This window comes from Hypanus sabinus, chromosome 12 (assembly GCF_030144855.1).
Source record: "Hypanus sabinus isolate sHypSab1 chromosome 12, sHypSab1.hap1, whole genome shotgun sequence".
In the NCBI taxonomy this organism is placed as follows: domain Eukaryota; kingdom Metazoa; phylum Chordata; class Chondrichthyes; order Myliobatiformes; family Dasyatidae; genus Hypanus; species Hypanus sabinus.
In genome coordinates this window covers 64569115-64593190 of record NC_082717.1, presented here as the reverse complement: position 1 = coordinate 64593190, position 24076 = coordinate 64569115, and the positions used below count along the sequence as shown (strand labels likewise).

General features: G+C 37.0%; 1 protein-coding gene across 5 annotated transcripts in view; it reads left to right on the top strand.

The window, feature by feature from the left end:
* Positions 1 to 24076, top strand: part of LOC132402945 (utrophin-like) — a 477671-nt gene that overhangs the window by 65711 nt on the left and 387884 nt on the right. For all 5 annotated transcript variants that reach the window (XM_059986085.1, XM_059986086.1, XM_059986083.1 and 2 more), the window contains exons 5-9: positions 1856 to 1948; positions 2671 to 2843; positions 7649 to 7764; positions 15262 to 15425; positions 16159 to 16362. In XM_059986085.1, coding sequence (XP_059842068.1) covers positions 1856 to 1948; positions 2671 to 2843; positions 7649 to 7764; positions 15262 to 15425; positions 16159 to 16362 — 750 coding nt within the window. The remainder of the gene's footprint in view (positions 1 to 1855; positions 1949 to 2670; positions 2844 to 7648; positions 7765 to 15261; positions 15426 to 16158; positions 16363 to 24076) is intronic.

The following is a 24076-nucleotide window of genomic DNA, read 5'->3' as shown; positions in this document are numbered from 1 at the left end:
CAAGTGTGCCCTTCAGAATTTTGTTTGTCTCTTATTAGGTCACCTTTTGTTGCGATTCTGAAGCTCCCTGCTGTGCATCTGTGTAGCCCACAAATCTTCAGAATAGTTTACAGAGATGAAAATCCAAGACATGAGGACAGAATACATTTTAACATGTCAACTGTCAGTTTTTAAAAAGGTTGTAGTCAAGTAATAAAAGCAGTGATTCCACAAAGGGTTTTTGCTTTCATATAGATTGAGTCAAACAGTTGAGTTTGTCTGGAATGCACACATTTGATGGGTGTTCAAGATAATTTTTTGCACCGGTATGTCCCAAAATTAACAAGTGGACAGGTCATGTTAGAGTTGATGATAAATAATGAACCATATTTAAGTGGAGTGTGTATGACCATAACCTAATGCAGGTTGAGCATTCCTTATCTGAAAATCCAATATCAGTAAACCTCTGAAATCCAAATTTTTTTTTTGGCCACTGACATGATGCCACAAATGGAAAATATCACATGGGCACTGAAAAGGTTCACAGGTGATGCACAGGTCTCTGTGCACCACTGACAGTTCTGAGAAGTGACTTCACGTACCCTGAGTGGGGACACAGATATTGCTACCAAGGAGTGGTTCAAGCTCTGCATTGCAAGTCTAGATTTAAATCATTTTGATGCAACGAGGCTGGTGAAAGGTAGATGAACTGTGGATATTGAGTAATTCAGAGGATTATGATATTGTTTCTAACACAGCTGTGGCTGAAAGGTGGGTAGAACTCGTAGCTCTTCATTCCAAGCTGTAGAATCTATCAGCATGACAGAGTGGCTTTAAAGTTATCCTCTTTTAAGGAATAATGATTTCCTTCAAGGTTATTTTAAAAACAATTTGTAGAATTTTGAAGCAAAAAACAGGCAATTGACTCTCAATGCACAATTGGCCTTCAAGTGGTTAGTGGGAAATAAAGGGGCAGATATGCAGGCAAATACAAAAGTGAGAATAATAATATAGATTAGAATCAGTCAGGGGTTAACTGACTAACTAACCAAATGTTAACTAGTATTCCAAGTGTGTGTGTGTACTTTTGGATACCTTAGGGTAGATAAAGAGAACTGAGGTATTAACAAAAATAATTTGTGGAATGCAAAGCAGTAGAATTGACATCAGTTTTGTATTCCAGAAATAGCTCGGAGTGAAAAATTAGACAATTTCATTTCAAGTTAGGATCTATGAAGAATTTGAAGGTATTGACAAAATGGGTAACACTGCTGCTTTTCGTAAGAGGTGCAGACCAATGACATGCACGATTGTTCAGTTAAACACAGTTGGCTTGTGAGCTGCAAATGTTTGCCCTCTCCAGCGATCTTTGTCTCTAAAATTTATGAATTTTGGAAAATATTCACAATGATTAACAATCATAATTTAAAAGCACCTTGTATAAACTCAGATAACACATTGTAACAAATCTAACTACAAGTAGAAAGGTATTTGAATTGATTTAAAAGCATGTATTTGTTCTGAATTTAAAATTAAATACAGTTAAGTAAATTTATAATATTTTTGAACCTTCTTCCTGCTTACACTTGTGCTAAAACCTGTGCCGAACCCTAACAGAATCAGTCCTCAGATTCTCACTGTATACAGCTGGGAAGCTGTAGGATCTTGATGCTCAATTGTTGGGTTCTGCGGATACTTTTTCAAAACGTGGTTGAAGAGCTTAAAGGTTGGAATTTCCTGTTATGCATGACTCACCTTGAAGGAGATATTCGAATGACCTTTTTGGCTCACTACTAAGTTGTTCAGTTTTGACGTCAACCTTTTTGCATCTTAAGTTATACTACATTGTGATAGACCTTTTATTTCCCTTTGCAAGGTGGAGCTTGTAAATATAGGCGGAACTGATATTGTCGATGGAAATCGTAAATTGACCCTTGGGCTTATTTGGAGCATCATTCTACATTGGCAGGTCAGTAAAGAGTTTTGGAATACATTGCCGATTTGATAACTGAAATGAAGAAATTCACCTCAGAGGCAATTCCTGGGAATTGAATATGTATGTAGTAATCGGTAGACCAAACAGATGTTCTTGTTCATTTTGGGGTGACTGGATAACTTCACTAACTTCAACTCTGATCTGATTCCACAGCCTATTATTCAGTAGCAAGGACTCCACAACTCACATCCCTAGTATTATTTATTTATTATTGTAATTTTGTTTTTCTTTGTGTATTTGCACAATTTGTTGTCTTTTCCACATTGGCCGTTTGTTTAGAGGTACAGTGTGGATTAGGCCCTGCCAGCCCTTTAGGCTGTGCTGCACCAGCAATCTACTGATTTAACTCTAGCCTAATCAATTTACAATGATCAATTAACTTATAGCCTTTGGGAGGAAACCAGAGCACCCAGAGGAAAAAACCCATGCGTTCCACAGGGCGGATGGACAGACTCATTTCAGATGAAATCAGAATTTAAACTCCAACTTTTCATTTTTTGTCGATTCTACTTTGTATTTTCTGTGATTGCCCCCAAGAAACTAAATCTCAGGGTAGTATATGGGTGACTTAACATGTATTTTGATAATAAATTTACTTTGAACTTTGAATATCTTTTACCAGATGTGAGTAGCTGAAACTTGAATCATCTTTTTGAGCTGTTTGGACAAAACTAATTGTAAAATATTTGATTTAGGTCAAAGATATAATGAAAGCTGTAATGTCAGATCTACAGCAGACAAACAGTGAGAAGCTTTTGCTCAGCTGGGTTCGCCAATCAACTCAACCCTACAAACAGGTCAATGTTCTCAATTTTACAACAAGTTGGGCTGATGGACTTGCGTTCAATGCTATTCTTCATCGGCACAAGTAAGTATCAGTCCATAATCCTATGTGTAAAGTGTTATGTGAACCAGATAATTTTAGGCTTGTAGGACAGCAAATGATGACTGTTTGAAAATTTGCTTTCTTAAGATGTTAGTGAAGTGCCTTCCAGTTTTAAAAAGGTACTGAAAATTCCAACAGCATGCTGCAGCCATGAATAATAAATGCTTCAAAAGTGAAATTCAATTGATCTTTACTTACTTTAGTTCAGAATTATATTGCATTATTCATGGCAAATTTGAAACAATTTTAATTTTGATATTTTATTTTGGTCTGCATACAGATTGCATTGAAGAATGATGCAATGTATCTGTTGCACCTCAATGAATAATTCAGAAATGTTTCATTATCCAAATGTTTGTTACAGTTCTTCGCTGAAAAATTATTTCAGTTTATTTTGAAATTCAAAACAGTTTAGTTTGTTTCTAGGTAAAGAGGTTAAGGCATTCAGCAGGAACACAAACATCTTCTGTGCCTTAAGTAGCTTCTTGGCATTTTTATTTGAGTGCAGAGAACATTTCTTTGTTTGCTTTGTTCTGGTAGAGCTACTCTGGGTATTGAAATTAGATCCAAGTCACAGACCTGTTTTACAGAGATGGAGTGTTTTTGTTCTGAATTCCATATAAGCTTTCATGTGTAGCTGTTGTTAGGATGGCTTACTACTTTTTGCAGCTTATAATCAAATTCTGCAGTCAATGTGAAGTTTTATATATTTGAGAAAGATAAGTTTAGAGATTGCTGTGAGTCTGTTTGTTTTAGAGGCCTCTTTTGTCTGTTCACTGTCAGTAAATTTGTTTGGAATTGTGCAGACTGTATCGTGGCCAAAATGATATCCTCAGTACAGATAGTTTAAGGGTGTATCTGGTAGTCAAGGACTAGCTGTTCTGTAACATGTTAATATGATTAAATGGCCATCTGTTCTTGGGTGTGCTTTCTCACTTTGTGGTCAGGTCTTCTGGTATTCAAATGCCTATTGTTTGCTTATTTGGTTACATGGAGTGTAAGTATTTAGAATTCTGTCTTTTCTTTTTCCTTTGCAACGACCATATGTAAAGTGCCATTATAGTGAATGCGAGCAGATTATGTAACAGGATAGCTTCATTATGTAACTGTTTCTATCTCTCTCTACCTACAGTCCAAAGACAAGTTCACTGGCACAACTGTCAATATGTACTCATGCAATGAAAAACTTACTTGCAGCCACATCATTTGCACATCGTACCATATAATTAGTGTTCACAAGAAAACAAAAGAAAAGGAACAGGAAAAAGCAGTCCATTTTAGTGCAAAGTGATTAAAGTGGTTGTAACATTGATAAACACTACTGATTCAGGATGAGCTGGTTGCTTTGAAGAACCAAATGATTGAAGGAAAGTAGCATTTCTTGAACCTGCTGGTGTGGAACTTCAGGCTTCTATGCTTCCTGCCTGCTGGTAGCTGTGAGAAGGTAGCATGGCCTTGATGGTGGAAATCTTTGGTGATTGATTTTGCATTCTTTATACAAAGCCACCTGCAGATACAACCAATGGTGGGGAGGGATCTGCCTGTGAAGTGTTAAGATTGAGTACTTTTTAGAACATGGAACATGGGGCAGTACAACATAAGAATAGGCCCTTTAACCCTTAGTGCTGCTCCAAATAAATTAAATTAGTAATCAATTGGTAAACTAAACTATGTTCTTCCTACACAATGTCTGCATCCTTGCATTTTCCACACATTATTTTATCTAAATGTCTCTTAAATGTCTAAAATATTTCTGCCTCTGCCACCACCCCAGGCAGTGCTTGTCTGGTACTCACAATGCATGTCCTCTGGATTAGAGAATTCAACCCTGGGAAGATGATCTATGTCTGTGCTTAGATCAATGACTCTATTTATGCTTCTTATAATCTTATAAACCTCTATCAGAGCTCCCATCAGCCTTCATTGCTCCAGAGAAAATAACCCAGGTTTGTTAGCCTCTCATTAGAGCATTTTCCCTTTAATCCCAGTAAACCTCTTCTGCACCCTTTCCAGTTTTGAAATTTTCCTATAATGGGGGGTAAGGGGAAGTTACCAGAACTGTATCCAGTACAATCTAGATATGGCCTACGAGTTTTACAAAGCTGCAACATAGCTTCCTGACTTTTAAAATCAATGCCTCAACGAATAAAGGCAAGCATGCACTATCAACCTGTGTAGCCACTTTCAGGGAGCTGTGCACTTGGACCTGAGTCATCTGCTTATCAACACTTAAGAATCTTGTTCTTAACAGTGCACTGTTTCCTTACATTTGACCTACAAAGGTGCAACACTTCACATTTGGCTGGGTTAAACTCCATCGGCCATTTCTCTGCCTTTATCTTCAACTGATCTATATCCTGTTATATTTGCCAGTCTTCTACGCTATTCACAGCATCAACCTTTGTATCACCTGCAAACTTACTAACTCAGCTACCTAAGTTTTCAACCAGATCATTTATATACATCACCAGCAGCAGAGGCCGCATTACAAATCCCTGTGGAACACCACTAGTCACAAACCTCCAGTTAGAATCGTTGGGCCACTATCCTCTGTCTTCTTTGGGCAAGCGAGTTCTGACTCCAGACGGTGGATCCCATGCATCTTAATATTCTGTATGATTCTCCCAAGAGGGACCTTGTGAAATGCCTGAATAAAATCCATGCATCCACAGCTCTACCACCCTCTATCACTCTCACCACCTTATTAAAAAAAACTCAATCATGACTTGCCCTGCTAAACTGGTTCTCTCAAATTAGGCCATGGTTTTACACATGTTTACAAATCTTATGCCTAAGAATTCTCTCCAGTAACTTCTCTACCACTGATGTGAGAGTCACCAAATCCTTCTTCCCTTCTTGAATAACGAAACTAGTCTCTGCACCTTCATACATTCTTGCGCCTTTGAATTGCTGTACCAGACCATAATAAAGATGGTCAGTTCTCTCAATTGTCACCAGGTAGGAACAAGACCTGGGCTAGTTTATCCCTCTCAACCCCCTTGGTAGTTGAAATGCCCCAAATGCTAACTGGCTGGAATCTATTTAACATGGATCAGAGTTTGAACTTGAACTTTACCTAGCAGTAAAACTCAGTTCTCTGTCATGTGAACTTGTTTATACATCAGTTAAGTTTTGTTTTGATAGTTTTATAAAACCAAATTTAAGATAACTTTCCCCCTCCATATTTGGTAATTGAGTTTTGAGGGAAAGATTCAGAAAAGAACTGCAGATGCTGGAATCTGAAGCAAAGTCAGAAATTCTAGAACAGCTCAGCCAGTCAAGCAGCATCTGTGGAAAAAGAAGGCTGTTAGTGTTTCAAGTTCGTGGCTTCCTCAGAACTAAGGGAAGAGTTGAGTGTTTACAGTTTTCTCCAAGTATTGAATAAAAGTCTCTGGAAAAAACTTGTGCACTTTATCAACCGATTTGTCATAAACTAACGTTTGTTTTGCAAACTGCAAACTGTGGTTGAGTGATATTGCAGCAGTAGCCTCACACTCGATGTTAACAAGATGAAGGTCTTGCTGTGGATCTGGACTTGGGACAATATGCACTAGTCTTCATTGAGGGCTCAGCAGTGGAAAGCAGCAAGAGTTTCTTGTTCATGGGCATCAGCATCTCAGAGGAGGTTTCTTTGGCTCAATATGTTGATGCAGTTATGAAGAAGGCACACCAGTGGCTCTATTTCATTGTGAGATTGGTTGATTTGGTATGTCACCAAAAACGTGCAAATAGAGGCTCCAATGCACAGGATTGCAAGAGTCTGCAGAGAGGTATAGACTGAGGCAGTTCCATCATGGGCACAACCCTCCCCACCAATGAAGATGTCTTTATGAGGCAGTGCCTTAGGAAGATAGCATCGATCATTTAAAGACCCTCACCATCTGGGATATTACTGCCATTGGGAAGGAGCCTGTAAGCTCAGACTCAATGTTTTAGGAACAGCTTCTTCTCTCTGACATCAGATTTTTGAATGCTTTATAAATCCATGAGCAATATGTTGTTGTTCTTTTGTGCTATTTATTTTTGTAATTGTAATGTCTTGTTCTGTTCTGCTGCAGCTAAAAAAATAAATTCCACCATATATGTCTGTGATAATAATCCTGATCTGATTTTGATTCTCCTAGCTCTGAGAAAACATTGTTGATCTGAAATATAATATAATTAGAAATATATAATAATATATAACTATATATTATATAGTTTATATAATTAGAAATGGGGGAATGATCTATATAACTGCTTTGCCAGGTAATTTAACTATTTTTATTTTAAAATAGTTTTCTTCATATCTTCCAAGAGGTTTTTGTTGATTTTTTTTGTAGATAGATCGAGAAACTAATAGGAACCATGCCTGAAAATTAAATAAAAGAGATGTGACAGGCCTCTGATCTACATTTCTCAAATTATGAGACATTCCTGAATCTTTGCTTTCAGAATTGATCTTCAGTTTATTTATTTTAAGTCAGTATCAGCAAATCATCTTTTCACCATTTATCTGAAGTGAGGGCCTGGATTTTTGTACTGGATTGTCACAGTTGAGCACAGTGCTGCTGTGTATAAGTGTACTAGCATTGTGGTTGAAAATGTTGGTGATGCTGGTCTGTGTCCTCAATTTTAACATTACTTGGGTCTGCTCTATCTCAAATAAAATGCAGTCAATGTATTAAGTATGGTGTAATTAATCCATGATATTGAGCCACTACTCAGCTTAAAAAGTAACTTAAACATTATCCATTCATGTTAGAATGATTTATTTTAGCATTATTTTAAAACTCGCTCTCTTTCAGACCAGGTCTGTTCAGTTGGGATAAAGTTACTAAGATGACTGCAGTGGGACGGCTTGAACATGCATTCAATATCGCTAAGCAACATCTGGGGATCGAGAAACTACTGGACTCTGAAGGCGAGTTGATTGGTGTTTGTTTATAGTTCAGGTGGAATTCACAAGTGCAACAACTTACTCTGATTTATTAAAAATGGGTCTGCTCATATTCAGCTGCTTTGCTAACTTGACTATTTTAGTGAAAAGTAGGTTGAGTGTGCAATTGCAAATGGTTGGTGTTGTGTATTTAATATTTCAGTAAACTTGTGTAATTGATTAAGCATTCCTCTTCATTTAAATAGTTAATTACGGGTTATATACATATGTGAACTGCATATGTCATACTACCATGTGATACGCAGTTAGACTAACATTTCAGACTCCCGTGCCTCCCTTTGAATTAATATTTTGAAGTTACAAAACATAGCATTGGTGAAGAGATATTTTTAAAGCTGACCTACAATGGTTACAGACCTATTGAAGATGTTGGATCTTTGTTTTCTTCTTTCTTTCTTTTTCAATCTTTTTATTGAATTTCATATATTTAAAAAAAACATAACATAATACTGAATAGGTTATAAATACAATCGACTTGAAATTAGATTAATAATAGGATAACAATATCCCATTAAAATATCAACAGAAAAACATAGTACATTATCAATCAAGCCTATAATGATTATATGAAAAAAATAAGAATAATCGACAAAAGAAAAAGAAAAAATTGTGAAAATACAAACAATAAAAATGTATATTGAAAAAAATACTAAACTAAACTAACATGGGCAATAATAACAGTTTATTTGTATATGATAGTGCCAAAAACTCCGGAACTCCATACCAGAACAAGAATAAATAGAGAGAAGGTCTGGAAGAAGTCAAATTAATTCATATGAAAATGTCGAATGAACGGTCCCCAAGTTTCTTCAAATTTAACTGATGAGTCAAAAATAGTGCTTCTAATTTTTTCCAAGCTCAAACAGGAAATAGTTTGAAAGAGCCACTGAGATGTGGTAGGAGGATTTACTTCTTTCCAATTTTGTAATATAAACCTTCTGGCCATTAATGTTACAAAAGCAATCACTCATCTAATTGAAGGGGAAAACTGAATACCATCCTCATTTGGTATACCAAAAATTGCAGTAATAAAATGAGGTTGTAAATCGATATTCCAAATTGAGGAAATGGTAGCAAATATGTCCTTCCAATAGTTATATAAGATGGGACATGACCAAAACATATGGGTCAATGTAGCCACATCTGAATGACATCTGTCACATTGAGGGTTAATATGAGAGTAGAATCGAGCAAGTTTATCTTTAGACATATGAGCTCTATGTACAACTTTAAATTGTATTAAAGCATGTTTAGCACATATAGAAGAAGAATTTTGTTTTCTTGATCCTGAGGGTTCTTCTGGGGGTCAGGAATGGTGAGCAGTCTTAATTCTTAATGATCGTTTAGCTTAAAGTTTAAACAAACATAGAAATACTAAGCAAACTAAGTAAAGAGCTGAGAAGCAAGCATGAAAACCAAAGATTAAAAAAAAGATTGTGCCTTTGAAAAATCCATCACCTTTATATTTGAGATATAAGAAAATTCCTCAGGTAAACATAAACCAATCACCGGTTGCAGAATTACAACACATTGGTAATGTGCTAATACTCAATGAAAAATGATGAGCTATATGTTACTGCTGTACCACCTTCTGTCAGTAAGTGGAGTTTGTTAAAAAGTACTAATGATTATAAGTTTAGCAAAAGTACAAATGATTAGACTACAACATTAGTCTTAGATTAATCTTATACCTTATGAAAAGCATTAAAAAAATGGTTTCCAACAAAGTGTAGCAAGAGGTTTGAACTAAAAAAAGGATCAGCAAGGAATGGCAAGTCAAAAATTCAGCCCAGCACGTGCAGAGACTGTCAAGTATAAATAAAAAGGTTTTAAACAGAACAACTTGCGAGTACATAAACAGCGAGTACTAGGTCATAATAATCATTTTTAAAAAAGCAGAAATGGCTGGCTACATTGGAACGATAAATGCGTTTGATTACACAACAGAAAACTGGATTTTATATACTGCACGGATTGAATAGTATTCTGAAGCAAATAAGATAGCCAGTTAGTAACAAGAACCAATTTTGTTGAGTGCATTTGGTTTGAAGGCCTGCAGTTTAATTCAAAGTTCAACTGCTCCAACCAAACTAGCAGAAATGAGCTTTGCTATTATTGTGAAAGTAATCCAGGAACACTTAGAACTGACCTATTGTTGATTGCAGAATGCTTTGGATTTCATAAGCAAAATCAAAGGGAAGCTGAGTCCATTTCACTGAAAGTGGCTGAATTGAAGAAGTTGTCTTAGCATTGATAGTTCAGTAGCAGGCTTGATGTACTGAGATCATTTAGTTTGTGGAATCTTTCAAAGAAGCATTCAAAAATGGCTCCTAACAGAAACACAGCTTAAATTTAAAAAGCAGCTAAAATTAGTGTATCAATGGAAGCAGCAGATAGAGACGCAATTGAGTTGTCGTCAGGATTGAAAATGAGTATTAACAAAATTGCATTGTTTAAACAGAAACTGGTCTGCTGAATAAATTGTGTTACCATTGTGGCAGGGGCTCACGTACACTAGACTAATGCAAGTTTAAGGGTGAAATTTGGAGAAAATGCAACAAAGTAGGACACATACAAAGAGCATGTTATGCAGACAAAAATAAATGGACTGCACAGAGAAGAGAAAAAGATTAAAAAGGTCAAGGTGTAGTTTCAAAAAGACTATGAATCTGCATGCTGTTAATGAAAAATCCAATAATGATGAAAGTCACACAAGAATGTGTAACCACAAGATTTACAACGTGAAAATTAACAATAAACATGCAATATGACTTACACCAGAACTGAATGACAAATTAATTAAAACAGAATTGGGCACTGGTTTGGCTGTTTCAGTCATTCCACCAAATGAGTTTAACTGGCATTTCAAAAATACTAAACTTCACTCCACACCAAAACTGTCCTTTTCATCTGAAAACAGATGGTATTTTGAACAATCCAACTTAAAGCTACCATTTTCAAAAATGGCTTCATATTCTGTTCTTTGCCATTATTAGGAACATGCATTTTAATTAATAATCTACTGTTCTCAGTGAAATCCTTCTGTTCCATCTTGTATCTTTTGTAAGATTAATATTTGGAAGAGTATTTTATGATGCTGATCGAAGTGATGTTTATAGGCAACTAATTTCATCTAAACTAGGAGTTGAATTGAGATGGCTCAGATTGATATTGGCAAAGAGAGCTGTTGGTGTTCAGCTGTTACCACCTTGGTCCTAGGCTTGTTGGACTTACTATGCAGTCTATTCTAGACTTGTTTGCAGTTTCCTTACCTTCATCATTGGAATCCATGTATATCAGCATTAGGCTGAAGAATAGATGGCCAGTTATACAGCTTGGGTGTTTACATTGAGTTAAAAGGGCATTCGTGCTTTTCTTTAAAAACATCTATTGACTTGTTTTTAAACTTTATTGAATAAAAGAAGTCTCTGACAAGTGGCAAACCTTTGCACCCAGATTTGCATTCTCTCAAAGGCCGTCATAGTATTTCAGGGTGTGGCCTCATTGACATAATACCAGTGTGGCTTAATGCTTGACTGCAGTGTGGGTGATTCAGAATGGTAGGCTAGGTTCAATATGATCTGGTTCTATGGTATGTGTATCTTGAGTACCTGTATCAGTCATTGGCTGGTTCAAGTATATGTTTGCATTGATTCATGAATCATCCTCCTATTATTGCACATAATGAGCTTGCAAATCTCCCAACATTAATCTGTATCGACTGCTTAGGTAAAGATAAAATGCTTGCAAAAATTGTCCTGGGGGAATCATTGGCATAGTTATCAGTTTGTTGAGTGGCAAACTAGAGATGAACTAATGACCAGAATTTAATTTAAATTAATGGCAGGATTAAAATGCTAGTTTAATTTGTGTTGCTATTACCATATAAAGAAAATGATGGAAAAGATTTGTGGGTGGGGCAACATTTATGTTAAAGACCTCTCATCAGAAATATCAGAGTTGGTTTTTTTAAAGATGCAGCTGAAAGAGGAAGGGGAGCACAGAATAACACTGCAGCAGGCAGGAGAGCTGAAGTGACAGACTGGAGTGAAGATGGTAATAGGATTCATTGGTATGCTCAGCTTGTTTATATTCAGCAGTGTAGCTGTATACAATTGCCTGACTCTTCACAGTGCATGTAGGTACTGCTAGATGATAGTCATTGAGGTAGGTTACCATGTTCTTCTTGAGCACTGGTATAATCAAGCCTGCTTGTGTCGTGGTTTCTCGTGCCCCACAAATGACCAGGAGACGCAGAAGATTCTTCAAGAAGTATTAAACTTTAATTTGCAAATCAAAGCTGAGACAGTCATTGAGCTAGTCGCTGATTGCCCACCGATCCTTGTACATAGCATTTTTTATAGCAATCTCCTGGTTTAGTTCATTAGCATATCCAATCAGTCTATAGTTGCGTATCACAAGTACATCTGCCACTATTGTTTCTACCTATTGACTTAATCATGTTCTAATCTACATCTCTTAGCTACCTCTCATTAACACACCATTATAATCTACATCCTTAGCTAGCCTCTCATTAACACCCCATTATCTTCTGCATTCTTAAGATTTCATTCTCCTACTAAGTTGGATACATGCATAGCAAATAGCAAACTCAAAGCTGCCTACATAGTTTTGGTTACACAGCAAACAATGCAACCTTTATACTCCAATACTTGAAGCAGGTGAGTGCCTGAGCCAGATGAAGCAAGAAATGGTGAACATTTCAGCCATTAGATCAGCACAGGTCAACACACGGTCAGATACCCCATCTGTGCTGGATGCTTTCCATCAGTGAGCTGAAGGATGCTGTCAAGTTGGCCTCAGAGTCTGAAATTACGGGGCCATTGGGGGCTGTGGGAGTTTATGAATCCCCGTGAAAGTTATGTATAACTCTTTAGTTACACACAAATATTGTTATTCCAAATCATCCTTACAAACAAGATTCAAAAATCAATAATTTATTCAGATTTCAATGGATAATTTTGGGTTTGAAAGCACTTTAAATAAAGCAATGATATTAATGTCACTATAAGTCAAGTCAAGTCAACTTTTATTGTCATTTTGACCATAACTGCTGGTACAGTGCATAGCAAAAATGAGACAACGTTTTTCAGGACCGTGATGTTACATGACACAGTACAAAAAAACTAGACTGAACTACGTAATTTAAAAAAAGCAGAGAAAGCTACACTAGACTATGGACCTACACTGGACTGCATAAAGTGCACAAAAACAGTGCAGGCATTACAATAAATAATAAACAGGACAGTAGGGCAAGGTGTCAGTCCAGGCTTCGGGTATTGAGTCTGATAGCTTGGGGGAAGAAACTGTTACATAGTCTGGTCGTGAGAGCCAGAATGCTTTGGAGCCTTTTCCCAGAATGCAGAGGGAGAAGAGATTGTATGAGGGGTGCATGGGGTCCTTCATAGTGCTGTTTCCTTTGTGGATGCAGCTTGTAGTGTAAATGTCAGTGATGGCAGGAAGAGAGATCCCGATACCGTATCTACAAAAGATACTGTATCTGCAAAATTCAAAATATACATACATGCATTCACTGAATATTAAATGACCAATACTTTTCAAATCTCATAGACAAATCGTCAAATTTATCCATTCCACATTATTGTAAGTTTACTTATCATTATTTCTATGTTATAAAGATTAAATACTCATAGAGAGACCATTTTGTCGAACACTGCCATTCATTCGGGGGGAGGGCAGGAGAATGGGGTTGAGAGGGATTAATAAATCAGCCATGATGGAATGGCCGAACAGTCTCAATGGGCTGAATACCCTAATTCAGCATTCTATGTCTTATGGTCTTAACTGCCCTCTGAAAAGGCCCAGTAAGACAGAAATGAAAGATCTTCAACAGCGATCACCCCTCTCTAGCGCTGCTTCCCCTCCCACCCCCACCATGAAAGATCAAAACCTGAATCAAAAAAAAGATCAAAAACCCTCTCTCACCTGGACAGGGTCAGTGGTGCTGTGAGGATTACATTCCTGGACTTCTCTAGTGCCTTTAACACCATCCAGCCCAGGATCTTAAGGCACAAACTAACGGAGATGGGAGTAGACTCACACATGGTGGCTTGGATAACGGACTACTTGACAGACAGACCTCAGTATGTGCGGTTGGGAGACTGTAGGTCTGACACGGTGGTCAGCAGCCCAGGAGCGCCGCAGGGGACCGTGCTCTCTCCGGTCCTGTTCACCCTGTACACATCAGACTTCCAATATAACTCGGAGTCCTGCCATGTGCAGAAGTTCGCTGATGACACGGCCATAGTGGGGTGTGTCAGGAATGGTCAGGAGGAAGAGTATAGGAAACTGATACAGGACTTTGTGATATGGTGCAACTCAAACTACCTGCGTCTCAATATCACCAAGACCAAGGGGATGGTGGTGGACTTTAGGAGACCTAGGCCTCATATGGAGCCAGTGATCATTAATGGAGAATGTGTGGAGCAGGTTAAGACATACAAGTATCTGGGAGTGCAGTTAGACGAGAAGCTAGACTGGACTGCCAACACAGATGCCCTGTGCAGGAAAGCACTGAGTCGACTGTACTTACTCAGAAGGCTGGCATCATTCAATGTTTGTAGTGAAATGCTGAAGATGTTTTATCGGTCAGTTGTGGAGAGCGCCCTCTTCTTTGTGGTGGCATGCTGGGGAGGCAGCATTAAGAAGAGGGACGCCTCACGTCTTAATAAGCTGGTAAGGAAGGCGGGCTCTGTCGTGGGCTCAGAACTGGAGAGTATGACATCGGTGGCAGAGAGGAGGGCGCTGAGTAGGCTATGGTCAATCATGGAAAACCCTGAACATCCTCTGCACAGCACTATCCAGAGACAGAGAAGCAGCTTCAGCGGCAGGTTGCTGTCAATGCAATGCTCCTCAGACAGGATGAAGAGATAATTACTCCCCAACGCCATTCGGCTCTACAATTCAACCACCAGGGGCAAGACATGTTAAAGTGCTGGGGTTAGGACTGAGCTTAAGTTACCACTCAATGCACTTTAGTAAACTATTTAAGAACTTTTTAAAAGCTATTTATTAATGCTTTTTGGGAGGGTGATTTTAGATGCATATCATATTTATACTGAGTTAAATACTGTATGTAATTAGTTTTGCTACAATAAGTGTATGGGAGACAGGAAAAATGTTGAATTTCCCCTTAGGGATGAATAAAGTATCTATCTATCTATCAGATTATCTATCTATCTATCAGATTATCTATCTATCTATCTATCTATCTATTCAATTCTGCAGTTAGTGTTGGTGCACTTGGTGTAGCTCTCTTAAATTAGTCTCTGGGGGCACAAGGTGAAAATGCTTTTGGCACTTCTTGATTTGGTCCCTATAAATGTCCAGAGTTGAGTAAACTGGACATGTTTGATTTTGCATTTGTGGAGTATTTGAAACTTTGTTTTGATCTAATTGCTGATTTATGCTTTAACACAGATATTGCTGTTACCCTGCCTGACAAGAAATCCATCATTATGTATGTAACATCTTTATTTGAGGTGCTCCCTCAGCACATCAGCATGGAAGCCATCCGTGAAGTGGAGACTCTGCCAAGACAGCACAAGGTTGAATGTGCTGAGAGTCCTTCCTCTCATGAGCTGGTAAGTGATTATTGCATACATACAGTAGTGAAACACTAGGTAGTAGTGAGAGCTCTCAGATGAGAATTACTCAGCTGTAATTTTCAGTGTGATTGGACTTGTTCAGCTGGCTTGTTATTGATGAGATTGGTGTTGACCCAGGATTTGAATACAGCAGAATATAGGTCAATCTGCAATTTAGATACTACAGAAAGAAACTTATTCAAGAAACCCTCAGAGAATTTAGAAAGAGGCATGTTTGAATGGTAAAGGGTTAGGTTGACAAATTATTAAATTTGAGCAAATCCTAATTTAAAAAATACTTATTGTGTTCAATATTAAATTGGTTACTGATTGTATGTGGTTAAGTAAGGTGTTAGGGACATGGTCATAGCTGATAGATGTTGGTGAATATTTGTGAAATAAACTTATGAATGAAGTTATCCAAGCAGTCAGCTGAAGGGAAAATAAGGGAGTTGAGACTTAAGTGTCTCCATATCAAAACACAATCAATTTGGTTCAGTAAAAGTTAACCCACATACGTCTCAAGATACGTATCTGGGTATCTGAGAGTCGCAAGGAATTAACACACACAGTTTTTCAGCTCAGAGGTAAAAGGCATGGAGACCCATATTTATAGCTGAGATCCCAACCCATTTGAAAATGTTAAGTCATATAGATATTTGGAAGTTCATAGCTTACAAATGAGCAACTGTTGGTATAAAGGGGATTCATTTTGTATTTTTTTTCTTAGGACGTGACCTCTGAAAAAGTGGCATTGAATTCTGGAGCTTCAGCTCCCAAGACAGTGACAGAAATAGAAGTGGACTTGGACAGCTATCAAGCAGTTCTTGAGGAGGTCTTGACATGGCTATTATCAGCTGAAGATACTCTTCAGATGCAAGATGACATCTCCACTGATGTAGAGGAAGTGAAGGAGCAATTTCACATTCATGAGGTATATATAAATTCTGTACATTGATAAGAGATAAATAAATTGTGGGGAAGTTTTGTTAAAGAATAAACAAAACATATAAAGCAGGAGTGGCAAGCCTATGTCATGCTTGACCAAGATGGAATGCCCAAAAGTTTTGTTGGCATGCAATGCTGCCCTTCAATTCTTTAAACTCCACCCATAATGAAAAGATGCATAATGATTATCTTTCTTTCTTTCTTTTTCAATCTTTTTATTAAATTTCATATATAAAAAAAACAACACATAATAATGAATAGATTACAGATTCAATAAACTTGAGATTACATTAGTAATAGGATAATAATATCCTATTAAAACATCCATCAACAAAAGGTACATAAATCAATCAAGTCTATATAAATATATATGAAAAAAAAACAAAAATAATCATTGAAAAAAGAAAAAAAAATGAAATTATATATGAGAAAAAATATATATTGAAAAAAAATACTAAACTATAACTAACATGGGCAATAATAGCACTTTATAAATATATGAAGGTGTCAAGAAAAGAACTCCGGAACTCCATACCTGAACAAGGATAAGTAGAGAAAAGGATCTGAAATAGGCCAAATTAATTCATATGAAAGTGTCGAATAAATGGTCCCCAGGTTTCTTCAAATTTAATTGAAGAATCAAAGATAGTGCTTCTGATTTTTTCCAAACTCAAATAAGAAATAGTTTGGGAGAACCACTGAAATGTAGTAGGAGGATTTACTTCTTTCCAGTTTTGTAATATAGACCTTCTGGCAATTAATGTTACAAAGGCAATCATTCGTCTGATTGAAGGGGAAAGCTGATTGCCATCTTCATTTGGCATACCGAAAATTGCAGTAATAAAATGGGGTTGTAAATCGATATTCCATATTGAGGAAATGACATCAAAAATGTCCTTCCAATAGTTATGTAAAGTGGGACATGACCAAAACATGTGAGTCAATGAAGCCACTTCTAAGTGACATCTGTCACATTGAGGATTAATATGCGAATAAAATCGGGCAAGCTTATCTTTAGACATATAAGCTCTATGTACAATTTTAAATTGTATTAAAGCATGTTTAGCACAAATAGAGGAGGAATTAACCATTTGTAAAATTTTTTCCCATTTATCTGTTGATATATTACATCGAAGTTCTTTTTCCCATTCTTGTCTAATTCTATCCGATATTTCTGGCTGTATCTTCATAATCATGTTATAAATAAAAGCTACTAATCCCTTCTGACAAGGATTAAAAGTAAAAATCAAATCTGAAAAATCCGATGGAGTTGAATTAGGAAAAGATGGAAGAATTTTATGTAAGAAATTTCTAATTTGTAAGTATCTAAAAAAATTAGATTTAGGTAATTCAAATTTGTTGGATAGTTGATCAAAAGACATCAAAGTACCTTCAAAAAAAAGATCACGAAAACATTTTATACCTTTCCTTTTCCATATACTAAAAGCTTGATCTGTCAATGAAGGTTTAAAAAAAATTACATAAAATAGGGCTGTCCAGAGCAAAGTTTTTCAGATTAAAGAATTTGCGAAATTGAAACCAAATTCGTAGTGTATGTTTAACAACAGGGTTAGATATCTGTTTATTGAATTTGGCTAAATCAATAGGAAGAAAAGAACCAAGAACGGAAAATATAGAATATCCCTTAACCTCACTACATTCCAAATTTACCCACTGTGGGCACACAGGTGAATCCAAATCTAGTTTCCAGTACATTAGGTTACGAATATTATTCGCCCAATAATAAAATCTAAAGTTAGGTAAAGCTAGACCACCATCCTTTTTAGACTTTTGTAATTGCCTTTTGCTTAACCTAGGATTTTTATTTTGCCACACAAATGAGGAAATTTTTGAATCAATATTATCAAAAAAAGATTTAGGAATAAAAATTGGTAAAGCTTGGAATAAATATAAAAATTTCGGTAAAATCATCATTTTAATAGCATTAATCCGACCAACTAATGATAAAAATAAGGGAGACCATCTTGTAGTAAGTTGCTGAATTTGATGAAGCATAGGTAAAAAATTCAGTCCAATTATCTTTATTTCCAAATGAAGCTGTGGATTTTTTTTACAGAGCAGTGAGATGTTTTCACAGGAAATGTGTCAGGCCAGTTTACTGCAAGCGAGAGAGAACACATGATGTTGGCTGGTCCATTTAAAATCCTCACAGACTTGGTGTATACACCAGTATTTGAATAGTAAACAGTTGCCATTACAATAGTATTTAAGAATGATGGTTATTTTTTAATTGCCTTTTACAAGGGTAGTATTAAGAATTTCTAATAGGTTTTTCTAAAATGTTTCATTTTCTCGGTTAGATTTTAGGAGTTAGAATTTATTGAGGCAGTTCTCAGAACTGTATAAAAAATTGCTTTGCATGAGAAGGAAAGAAAGATTAATTCTGATTCAGGCTAATTCAATGGAATACTTAGTTGTTGCATGCAAAATTCAATTATCACACAAATTTAATTATTGTCTGGGGTCTTTATGTGGCTTAAAGTACATGAAGTTGAGAAGGCAAACACGAGGAAATCTGCAGATGCTGGAAATTCCTGACGAAGGGTCTCAGCCCGAAACGTCGACAGCGCTTCTCCCTACAGATGCTGCCTGGCCTGCTGCGTTCCACCAGCATTTTGTTTGTGTTGCTTGAAGTTGAGAAATTTGTTTCAAGCAGCAATTGTTTATTATATCAATGTGGAATTGATAAGTTGTTTTTAATTTTGAAAATGCCTTGATACCTCAGAGAAAAAGGTAGATGGCTGATTTAATGAATTGCTTTTGAGAGTGCTAGCATCTCTCCAGTGAATGTGGTTGAAGTTATTTTCTCTTAATTTTCGCTCACTCTTATCCACTTTGCTCTGTTAAGGTAATTATACCCAGTGGCTGGGTGAGATGTTTTAGTGAATGATGCTGTTGTCCCTGGGAAATGTTTATGTTGTACAGATTCTGAAGTAAATGTGAAAATACTGTTTATATTAGGTTCTTTCCATTTGCTTTACTGCTCTCTGGACATTAGACTGAAGACATGCACATTAATTGTACTTCCCAGAAAATATTTTGTTATAGCAGTAATTCACTAAGTCAGTTTAGGTTTATTATCACTCAGATGACATGAGATATCTTGTTCTTGGGCAGCAATGCAAAGGCGTAAGATCACTGTAAGTTACTTAATAAACGGTGGGGTGACAAGGTAGTATAGTGGTTAGCACAGTACCAGAGACCTGGGCTCAATTCCCACTGTTGTCTTTCAGGAGTTTGTATGTTGTTCCTGTTACTGCATGGATTTCCTCCGGCTGCTCCGGTTTCCTACCACAGTTCGATAGGATAATTGGTCATTGTAAATTGTGCCGTGATTAGACTACGATTAAATTGGGGGTTGTTGAGCTCAAAGGGATGGAAGGGCCTATTCCGAGCTGGGTCTCAGTAAATAAATAAAAAGGTTACCCACCCTACCCAAGTTAGTGATCTTTTATCAGAACTGGAAAGTGGGTGGGGGAAGAATGAATTTGTGGAGAAAGAGGTGAGGAGAGAAATGAATAAAAGGGAAATCATACAAGATTGTAATAAGAAGAGGTGATAGTACAAAGGCTAAGTAAATTGTAGTGGTTCATTAGCAGAAAGAAAAAGTTGATTCTGAGGTGGTGTGGATGCAAATTCATTGGAGCAGATTTGATTAATGCCAAGCCAGCTGTACGAGCTGTTCAGCTTATGAAAGTAGGTTTTTAGCTGAAGCAGTCTACCCAGAAATTAATGTAAATTTCCAACTTAGTATGAAAACTTTCCGCAACATAGAAATCTACAGCACATTACAGGCCTTTCGGCCCACAATGTTGTGCTGATCATGCAATCTATTCTAGAAATTGCCTCGAATTTCCATACTGCATTTTCTAAACTCCATGTACCTATCAAAGAGTCTCTTAAAAGACCCTATTGTATCTGCCTCTACCACCTTCACTGGCGAGGATTCCACACATCCACCACTCGCTGTGCAGAAAAACTTACCTCTGAAATCCACCTTGTACCTATGCCCCGGCACCTTAAAACTGTGTCCCTTCATGTTAGCCATTTCAGCCCTGAGAAAATGCCTCTAGCTGTCCACATGATCAATTTTTCTCATCATCTTTTACACCTATCCTTCCTATAATGAGTTACTAGAACTGAACACAGTACTCCATGTGGGGTCGAACTAAAATGTTATATAGCTGTAACACTAGCTCGTGGCACTTGAACTCAATCCCATGGTTGATGAAAGCCAACACATCATATGCCTTTTTTTGTAATTCAAATTTTTATTATAATTTATTCTTATTTTACAAAGCAGCACAGCATATAGAGCAGATACAGTACAGGTAGTCCCCAAGTTACGAATGTCCAAATTACGGACAACTCATAGTAACGAAACGAGGAAGGAGAACGCCGTCCGCCATTTTAACTCATTGCCGTTGACACTGTGTTGAGTGTTTAACTTTGTATTTGGCTTAAATTTTTCTTAGTAAGATTCACCCTGATCACATCAACAGAATACATTGGAATATTATTGGAATACATACGTTTCTTAAGTGTTTTATATGCACAGAAAGGTAAAATATATACTATATACTAAGACAAACATTTGACTAACTGATGCTAAATAATACCAGATGTACTTGTTCTGACTTATGTACAAATCAGACTTAAAGACGGACTCAGGAATGGAACTTGTATGTAACCCGGGGACTGCATGTACAGCATATTTATACAGCCATCCCATGACAGGAAAACATATAAAACTAAGAAACAGAAAAAAACTTCTAATTTAAGTTTAAATTAACATACAACCAAAATTATCCCACGCGTCTTGCACTTTCCCCTCAATGTTAATTCTTCCCAACATGTGTTCATATGATGAAATCTTAATCATTTCCTCAGTCCATTCCCTCACAGTGGGCATCTGGGTTTTTTCCAGTTTTGCAGTATAATTCTTGCAGCTGTGATGAGACCCACCTTTAAAATAGTAAATTTGTCACTGTTTACATTAGGTATAATTGTCCTATCACCAGGAGATAAAGCCGTGGGCACAAGGGCAGTGTAGACCCCGACAAATTCCCCAACGAATCAAGGACTTTACACCAAAATGGACGAACCATGGAACACTCCCAAATCATGTGAAAATATGTGCCCACCTCATTTTTACATTTCCAGCATAAATTATTATCAATAATCCCCATTTTGTGGTCTTGTTGGTGTCCAATAATATCTGTGTCCTATTTTATACTGAATAAATTTCCCTCTCGCTTCCCTAGTATGTCTACCCACATTTGATAAAATATTTGACCACTCATTATCTTCACTATCGCTTCCAAGATCCTTCTGCCATTCTGCTTTGAGATTATTACACGGTTCACCCAGAGTGCTTGAACTTTTTATAAAACACTGATGCTTTATGAACTTCCTGTGGTAGTGTAAAGTATTCAGTTAAAGGGTTACTTTGTGGGCCACCATTCTTGAATATGCTACTTATTTATAAATACTTCCAGAGATTCCCTTTATCTACAGTTATATTTCCCCTGCAAATCCACATACGACATAAAAATTCCATTCTCATAGAGATCACCTACTGTATTTACACCTTTAATCTTCCATTCTTTCCAGTACACCATTCTTTTCCAAATGCATATTTCAGGGTTATTCCAGAGCGAGGAGTATAACTGATTTAAATGTGACATTCTACAAGCTTTATGAATTGTACTCCACACACTCCTTGAGTGAAATAGTATAGGATTTAGATTAGTCTTGATTTCCACATGTTGTGAGAGAATGTTAAGGGGAGAATGTAGTGCAATCAAGCTCCGTTTTATAACTACCCAATCTAAATCAACATCAGCCCTGTCCCATCATATGCCTTCTTAACAATACTGTCAACCTGCGCAGCAGCTTTGAGTGTCTCATGGACATGGACCCCATGACCTTTCTAATCCTCCACACTGCAGGAGTCTTACCATTAACAGGAAAATTATGAAAAATTCAATATTTATGAAATGTAGACATTGTAATTATGATGCTGTGAAATGCTGGTTAATTTATCCATGGGAATGGGATGATTTCCATTGTTGGAATTTTGGACTGCAAGTGTCCTGATCATGTTTATCTTTGGCCCAACTCATTGATGCAGTTATGAGGAAGGCACGACAGAGGTAGAGGTTTGAGGATATTTGGTAGTCCCCAAAGACTCTTAGAAATTTTTGATGCAGCATGGATATCATTCTGACTGCATCACAGTCTGGTATGACGGCTTCAATGCTCAGGATTTCAAGAGACTAGAAGTTTGTAGATTTGGCAAGCTCCATCGTGGGCACGTCTTTTCCAAATATTGAGGACATTTTCGTGAGACAGTGCCTGAAGAAGGTGGCATCCATAACTATAATTATCTAGGACATGCTTGCTTGTGGTTACTACCATCGAAGAGGTGATACAAAAGCCTGAAACCCACACTCAACATGAAAGAAGCTTCTTTTCTATGCCATCAGAATGGTCCATGAGCCTAGGAGCTTTTTTTTGAATTCTATTTATTTTGAAATTTATAATAATTTTTATTTCTTTACACTCTTCTGCTGCCATAGAACAACAAACTTCATGCCATACCAGTTAATTATAATAAATTGGATTCTGATTCTGAAGTGCATAGTTCGCTGAAAGTGGCGTCACAGGTAGATGTGCTAGTAAGAGGCCTATCTACTGTGAAGGCAATGTCATTGCTTTTATTTAAAGCAGAGGTTGATGGGTTCTTGATTAGCAAGAGCATTAAAAAATATGGGTTTGAGGGAAAATAAATTTGCCATGAATGGATGTTGCACACAAAAGAGCGCGAAGCATTGTTGAGGATCCTTACCACCCATTCCCCAATCTCTCTTACCCATTGCCATCAAGAAGTTGGTACAGACACATCAGGCGTAACAGCTTCTTCCCTCAGGCTGTGAGACTAATGAATACTACCACTGGGGTCTTGTCACTAGGACAGCGAGCTGTTTACTATATTATTGTTTACCATGCTTCACACTACATGCACTTTGAATTATATTTTATTAACTTATCTGTGGGAATATTTTGTTTCGTTGTGTGTGATGGTTTGTAGGTGCACCATGGTCCTGAGGAAAGCTGTTTTGCTGTAGATAGGTACAGTCAGATGACAATAAACTTGGATCAGACTCAATGGGTTGAATGGCCTAATTTTGTACCAAAGTCTCATGGTCTTCTGAAGAAGGTGTTTGTCATGCTGGCCTTCATCAGTTGGGGCATTGAGTAGAGGAGTTCGGAAATTGTGTTGCAGTTATATAAAATGGTGAGGTTGTTCTTGGAATATTCTCTTATAGCAAAGATGTTTTTAAATTAGAGTGCAGAAAACATAACAGAATGTTGCTTGGATTTGGGGCCTGAATTAAAAGGATAGGTTGTGTTGACTCAGACTCTATTTCCTGCAACTGATGGTGTATAAGTTTATGTGGGGCATAGGCTGGTGCAAGCATATAGTCTCTTTGAGAGAATAGGTTTAAGACCAGAAGCAGGAGATTTAAAAGGGATTTCATCTAAAGTGTGCTGCATTTTTGAATGAACTGCCAGAAATGGTGCTTGAGATGGAAACATTAGCAACATTTAAAAACAGCTTAATAAGTTCATGGATAGAAGAGGATGATGGGGTAAACACAGGAAAATTGGATGAG